Raw genomic sequence first — 7616 nt, forward strand, 5'->3', positions numbered from 1 at the left:
CATTTTAAACAGGAGGTCGCAACCCCCACTGAGTCCTGGTAGAGAGGCGAAGTTCTCTTAAACATGCCTCAACCACGGCGACACTGGCCCGTGAACGTTATCTGACAAACAACAATGGTGCCGTGCCTGTGGGTGTATCAGTTATCCCTTGTGTATGCGGGAACATCGGAAAAGAATGTAAACAAACCATACAAATCACTTTAAAGGGAATTGACAACACAAATGTACACAGTCAACACACTGCTATCACACATAGATACAAATGAAAGGATTACACCTTAAAAGGGGACATAATGGCAATTTAGCTTTTTAATCACTTAAATAAAAATGGTTGCGCCTGCCCTGCCAGTAACTCTAAAGTCCCTAGACGTCACAAATAACACCATAAACAGCGATTAAAATTGTTGTCTTTTTTTTTTTTTTACAAGTCGATAGACGCTCGCGACTTTTTTTCTGATCCTACTAGTTATTGGCAGGATCAGAAAATTCCTTGCTTTGTCACATCGTGGTTGTCATAATAATGAAAGTCATACTTTTACATTTACATGAACGAACCTCCCACCCAAAACTGAGTTATCAGAGTCCGAAAAGTGGATGTTAAGTGTTCTGTCATCTTTATCTTTTGTTTATTTTGACGGAAGAATGTCCCAGAGGTTTTATTAAAGACAACTATAACTGTTTTAATTAAATTGTGGGGGAAAAAAATCCACGTCTTCTTTAAATGCCAAATATCCTTCTTTAAACTGCTCCTCTTTGGTGAAAGCATTCTGAATGTCATTAAAATAAGTCACCTCTACGCACGTGGGGGTAGCATATGATGCAACGCCCATGTAGAACCTGAGAGGAAGCTCCTATACCAAAAAAGTTTCAATCCTATTATCAACTAACCTTATACACTGCACTGACAAACATGAGCAATTTCTTTTGGCAAAGGGAGAGTGCATAAGCCAAATTCAATCATATTGATATAGCGCCAATGCACAACAAGCATTACCTCAAGGCACTTTTGATATGGATCAGATCCAGCACCACGCTGCTCACATATTAAACAGAACACCACATGAGCAAGCGCTTCGGGAAGGGGAAAAACTCCCTTCTATGGAAGAAAATCTCAACACAACCAAGACCCATTGTGAGGTGGCCATATGACTACATTTCCTTGAATGACAACTGGGGAAATTATTCATAGGCAGACAACTTCATTCATTCCACAATACAAGGCAAATGGTTTGAACTGCTTTTGGATGACAAACACAGGCAATGATCCTCAACACAGTCGGAATGCCAGAATAATTATCATGAAAGAACCGCTATACATCCATGTCTAGACTGATTGTCCTCAAAAGAAGTATAAGAAAAACAGGTAAATAGGTTAAAATGTGAATTGAAATAATACTAAAAGTAAAAACATATCCATGCTCTGAAGGTAACATAAAAAGCTCATCATTTAAAACATATGTGCCTCACAGTTTGACATGAATTGAAATTCCATTCATTTCGATGGGGAAAGATCATTTGACATAGAAGTGTTTTGATACAAGGACGGTCACGGAACAAATTCAACTCGAAAATCAAGGTTCCACTGTATTCCACAAGCTAAAGTCAAGCAGCAGCCGCTTTTTTTCCGCGTCCATGTGATTAAACGGTGCGTTCCGTTCACTGACATGAACAGCGCATGGTTTTCAGCTTGGATCTCCTGTCAAACTGCGCGCCGCTGGAGGGGGTCAGCACTCTGGTGTGCGCCCTTTTACGCATCACGCCTTTTACCGCACAATGCCACAAAAAAAACGCTTCTAGCTGCGAACGCGCGTCGGTATATCTTAAAAAAACGATCAATGTGAAGTCGGTCGATTCCAACACGGCGTTCCCAAAGAGAGGCGCCAACTGCTTCAGCATCAAGTCGTATCGATTGAGCGGCTGCCTGGAGCAAACAAATTGATGGGGTGTCAAAACACGCGCCCGCGTCCGCGTCCGCGCATTTGGGAAAAGAAATTCGGTGTCCTACCTGGTTGGAACATACTTTGGAAATAAAAGATGACCAGAATAAAGGATCCCAAACAAGTGGCGAGTACCATCCGGCATATCCTGCTCATCCTCATGAGTTCGCTTAAAGTCTGTTTCATGGCCGATGAAGGCGAGAATAAGAAGACGGGGAGGTGGTTCCGCTCGCTCGAACCTTCCTGCTGTGGCTCTGGTGGTACTGATGAGGAGTCAGGAGGACCGTCCGCCGGTCATTGAGCTAAACGCATCCTACACCGAGCGTACCATCGCTGGGCGACGTACGGGGGGGCGGAGGAACTGCTTGGCGGAAGTGAACTCCCGGCCTTTAGGAAATGAGCGCGTCCAATGTACGCTTCTATCTTCGCGATGTATTACCTTTGACTATTTAGATTCGTATTTTACGAAGTTGCTATAGTTGCTACTGTTCAGTTTTCTGGACTGAGATATTTGTTTATCGTGTCTCCCTGTACTTGTCTTGCTAAATGGAACAGACCTAATTGACATCATTGCTGACACCTGTCTGGCTGTCTCCTGTAAACACTACTGTTAAAATGGAGGCTGGAAAAAGTAATTAAATTTAAAAACAAACAAACATTTTGCTGATATATTTGTTAAAAAGGTAATTGAATAAACAAAAACATTTTGCCACACAAGATTAATACAGTTTTACGGTACCCACCACACGCACACACTGTATGTATAAAAATAAATAAATAAATAAATAAATAAATCATAATTAAGCACACCTTCACACATAGATGAGATTTGTTTCAGGCCTTAACCAAATACCATACGCATGCAGGACATGACACCAACACTTCAAGCTACAACCACAATAATGCTGCTGGAAAGCCATGCACTTTTTTTCTCTTTTAATCAGACGTTATGAAAAATACAAGAAAACATGCTGAGGTGGTTATTCCATTTTAGGCCATGGTCTACTGTATGCCGTCTGGCATTGCTGCTCATTGTGGTAATATAAGCACAAAGTGACAGAAATAGCGAGAGGCAGACAATGACAACCCACACACATTTTTCTTCATTTCCACCCCCCACATCCCCCTACTATTTTGTTGTATGTCTAAACACCCTCAGCCTTAACTAGATTTCCATTGGCACACACAACTACAGTGCCACCAAGTGGTGACAAAGTACCTAGGCAGTGATGAATTTTATCTTTATGCAGCATCTTTAAAGGGATACTTGACTGATTGAGCCATTTTCAGCAGGAAAGAAAAGTTAATATTTTGTCCAGAATGAATTTGATAACTTTTTTTTTTGTACAATTAATAACTTTAAAAACTAATTTTCCACTTGACTGAAGATGACACACCTGTGCTGAGGAAGTAGGTAACGACCAATCACGGCTCACCTGTTTACTGGGTTTGGTCAGCAAACTGAGCTGTGATTGGTGGTGACCTGCTTCCTCAGCACAGGTGATGTTATCTTCAGTCGATTGCAAGTGGAAAAATTTGTATTTATAGGTACTAATTGTACATGAAAAATAATGAAGTTACCAAATTAATTCTAGACAAAATATTCACTTTTTGCTGCTGAATATGGCCCAATGAGTTAAGCATCCCTTTAAGTACACCGTATATGTATATATTCAGATTATCTTTTAGTGGCATTTTGCACATGTACACAAAAAAAAAAAAAAAAAAAAAAAGCAAGGACAAGGGGGTGCAATCACTTATGTACACAAGCCTACTTCATCATGGAAATGCCACAAAGGTGGTTTGCAGATTACATCAGTCCTATTTCCTATATTGATAAACACTGCACACAGGCACGAGATGGATGGGAAGCTCAGCATCACTCTGTCAGAATGAAAATCAGGCCCTTGTGTGTGGCCCACCCATGAAACAAACGCATGTGCAAGCATAGGTGAGGCGCCAACGGGAAAACATTCAGGGTCAAAATATATGCACTCAAGGTGGAGCGTTTACAGGTAGTGATTTATATTCCAGAATAACCGTTTAGTTCATTGCATACAATTAAGTTCAGCTTGTTGTGTGGTGATAACGGAATGAGCTGAGTCTTATTGCTCTCCTGGAGCCTTTTAAATGTCAGCTGCACCTTAATGATGTGTTCAAAGGTTAAAACCTGCTTCATGCTGAGATGTCAAAATGTACACATCAAGTCATCAGTGTACATTTAGAAAATTAGCTAATATCAAAAGCAGGGGTGAAATAAATTATTCCACAAAGTGGAGTTGAGACCTCAGTCAAAGTTACACACAAAAACATTGAGACACCCCATCCTGCAGGCAAAATTTGTCATTAAGATTCATAATAAATTCTAAAATAATATTCTACCACTGTGGCAGCATTGTAGTAGTTGTACAAGAAGTAGTGGTAGTAGCAATAGTAGTAGAGGTCAGGGTGTGAGTAGTGATAATATTAGTGGTGGTTGTGGTAGTAGACAGTAGTACAAAGTAGATTAGATAGGCTAGAATAGGGGCCGTTGCCTGCCACGAATAAGAGAAAAACTGGAAGTAAATTATGGGTGTCCAATACATTTTTAGGTTATTTTATGTACGGTATTTATCTATTAATCCTGCTAACAAACTAAGGGATGGAAACATCCTCCTGGTGAAGGTTAAAACAACAACATGATCGCTATTAGCACTGGCAGCACAGTCCACACATGAAGACATCAGCAAGGTCTGTGCATCATTACCGGTTACCATGACAACCATGATTGATGAGACCAACCTCAGCACTTTCCCATACAGTACTTTCACCTTGGGTCACTGAGGTGCGCAAGAGGATCAAAAAGTCCTGGCCTGCATTAAAATTGTCAGTATTAAAGTTGGCTTTTATACTATTCGGAGCCACTCAATAAAAGATCCAGTGACCTCTGTTTAAACCCTCACTGAATGCCTTATTAATTACATTTTCAACAAGGTCCTAACCCTTTAAACATAACGTGGGATTAGCAGCCACAAAAGGTAGTTTTGAGTGACTCATGTTCTTTTTTTTTTTTTAATAAATCTTGAATAATTCAGCACCCAGACTGGGAAACTCATTTGAATCCACCGCTGTGACATTGACCTCGAAGTTAGCCACGCTTCCTCAAGGACTGACAACCCGAAGACCTTAGACTGAGCTTGATATGAAGGATGAAGGCGGGTGCAATATTGGGTTACTTGCAATGACTGCAGATTTATGGCCCCAGTGACACTATAGTAATTAATGTATTGGCAATCATAATGCACACATAATTATAGAATCACACATTTCAGTGAAATTTTCTTATGTATCCACTCCCTTTCTATTTAATTTTAATCGTACCTCTGTGTCACAAGTGGTGGATTTATTATTAATTAAAGGAATCACACCTAAGGAGAAGGTAATTAAAGGATTTGATGAGTAAAATGCTAATTCACTCTGAAGAAATGAAATAGGCCTTAACATGGGTCACTCACGAGGCACAGCATTCTTCCACCTAACCGCAGAACAGCTCCCTGATCCTCGCATTTTCATAAGACCATAAATATGATAATTACCCCAGCTGTGTTAAGGATAAATGTGTGCAGTTGACTAGATAACTGGCGGTTGGCAGGGTTGCGAGGGTGAACTTGAATCAAGAGATATTGTGGCACAAATGAACAAAATATGCCTGTGAGGTTTGTTGTATGTAAGCGCTGTTTGTACATAATGTTTATGTTTCATGTGTCTTTAAGTAGAACTTGGTAATTGGTTTATAGTTATTGTAACGTTGATGCTGTATTACATTGCAAATCTTTAAATAATTATCTGTTGACTTTTTGCTAACTCAACTAAAGCACGTTGCAAACATGTTTACCATGCAATATTCAAGATGATATTATGCCACGTGACGACAACGATAAGCATTCCAATAGATTGATGTGTTGCTCTACAATGTTTATGTTCCAGAACGTCTTGACGTTCTGCTGTACGGAATATGTACGCAATACACAAGAGCCTACTCCCTAGTAGACACTTTGTCCATGTGCAATTATCGTAAGTTAACTTAATTGCAGTACAGTTCTACAGCACAGAGTCAGAAGAGACTTACCTCGACCATAACTTGTTGAGAGAATGCTGAAGGTTATATGCAGTTCGCATCCTGTCCTTCTACAGAAGGCTCCTAGTCCAGAAGTTCAGGTAGCACAAAGTTGGAAGGTGGTAGAGGGGACACTGTCAAGCAAGATGGAAAAGTCAATTTAGCCTGTGTCGGAAAGGCCAAGGTGTTGTTGTGCCATGATGGATCTGTATGTTAAGATTTACGGCGCAGATGGGAATCGGTTATCTGCTCCGTTAGTCCCCATCTGTTCAGGGCCAGGTGAAGTAACGGTTGGATATAATGGATGGAAAACACAGTGTTTGTGCATGTTTATACAGTATACAATATTAACTGGAAATTCACTGAATATCATTTGTTGGGAAACCCCCCCGAAATAATTACTATTTTCATCAATGTTAAAGACCTACTATAAAAAGGTGTCAAGGTGGAAATCACGTTAAAAAATGTATTGCACAAAATAATAATAATAATAATGATAATGATAATAATAATACAAAATAAACTTATGTTTCATGCGATGATATTAATAACTAGTTTTTAAATGTGGGCCAATCTAATCAATCTTATGAAAACAAATTTTTCTACATGAGGCTTACTTGGATGCTTTCTCTTTGACATGTTTAGCCATCCATTTTGCGACAGTAAATTATTACAGCGCCTTTTACGTTGTTGTAGGCCTGTGAAGTAAGAAAAAAACCTGTTTGCCAATACAATAGAGATAAAAAGCCACTTGTATTTTACATTCTAGTGTGCGTTAATTAGAGAACAGCAGGTGTTTTCAATGACATAAATGTGCTTAGAATTCTCGGCTGCCGTAGAAATGGCATTTACAATACTGAGACGTTGAAGTGCTTTAGTATGGTGCCACCTTGTGGTATAAATGTAGAAAGTAGACTTTCTGGAAAACTAACTTCATCCATCCATCCATTTTCTTGACGTTTATTCCTCACAAGGGTCGCGGGGGGTGCCGGAGCCTATCTCAGCTGGCTTTGGGCAGTAGGCGGGGTACACCCTGGACTGGTTGCCAGCTAATCGCCGAAAACCAACTTCAAGTTTCAGATAAAACAAAACTGTAACACGAGTCCAGATATTAACACTTGACTTTTGAAACACTTACCACTTAGTTGTTTTAGAGTATGAGACAGTAGTTAATCAGATAAAAGTGAATATGAGAGGAGAAATGGGACATATAATACTTCAGAAGAGAGAAATAGTGGAAGACAGACCGCCTCTTGCTAACCAAACAGCGACTGTGGGAGATGGTGTGTTCGGGTGCCGACGGACATGTAGGATTCAACAAATTAAAATTAAAATTTAACAACATATTCCTGTATATATCACTCATATCCTGGTGTGTGCACGTCTATTTGGTTGGACAGAGCTCGGCCTGAGAGCCACATCCGGCCCTTCAATGCACAATGAAGTCAAACTAATGTCACGTATGATGGAAGCGGCTACTAAAAAATGGCGTCACGTCATAGGGCGTATCAAAAATGCACCGTCTGCGCAGCCCACTTTACATTTGAAATTAGACCATTAAATCGCAGTCTAATATGTTCTTT

General features: G+C 40.0%; 1 protein-coding gene across 9 annotated transcripts in view; it reads right to left on the bottom strand.

Moving 5' to 3' along the window:
• The window catches only part of chst11 (carbohydrate (chondroitin 4) sulfotransferase 11), a 48496-nt gene that overhangs the window by 40818 nt on the left and 62 nt on the right, over positions 1-7616 (bottom strand). For 2 of the 9 annotated variants that reach the window (XR_013278908.1, XM_077499176.1), the window contains exon 1: positions 2006-2270. Coding sequence is in view for 2 of the 9 variants with exons in the window: in XM_077499176.1 (XP_077355302.1) it covers positions 2006-2123 (118 nt within the window). In the remaining 7 variants the exon portion in view is untranslated. Of the gene's footprint in view, positions 1-2005; positions 2271-6045; positions 6168-6650; positions 6732-6922; positions 7101-7171; positions 7317-7616 lie in introns of those variants that run through there. The other 7 variants (XM_077499179.1, XM_077499178.1, XM_077499181.1 and 4 more) reach the window with 7 other exon arrangements.

The sequence above is a fragment of the Festucalex cinctus genome, chromosome 16, assembly GCF_051991245.1.
Source record: "Festucalex cinctus isolate MCC-2025b chromosome 16, RoL_Fcin_1.0, whole genome shotgun sequence".
Lineage (NCBI taxonomy): Eukaryota > Metazoa > Chordata > Actinopteri > Syngnathiformes > Syngnathidae > Festucalex > Festucalex cinctus.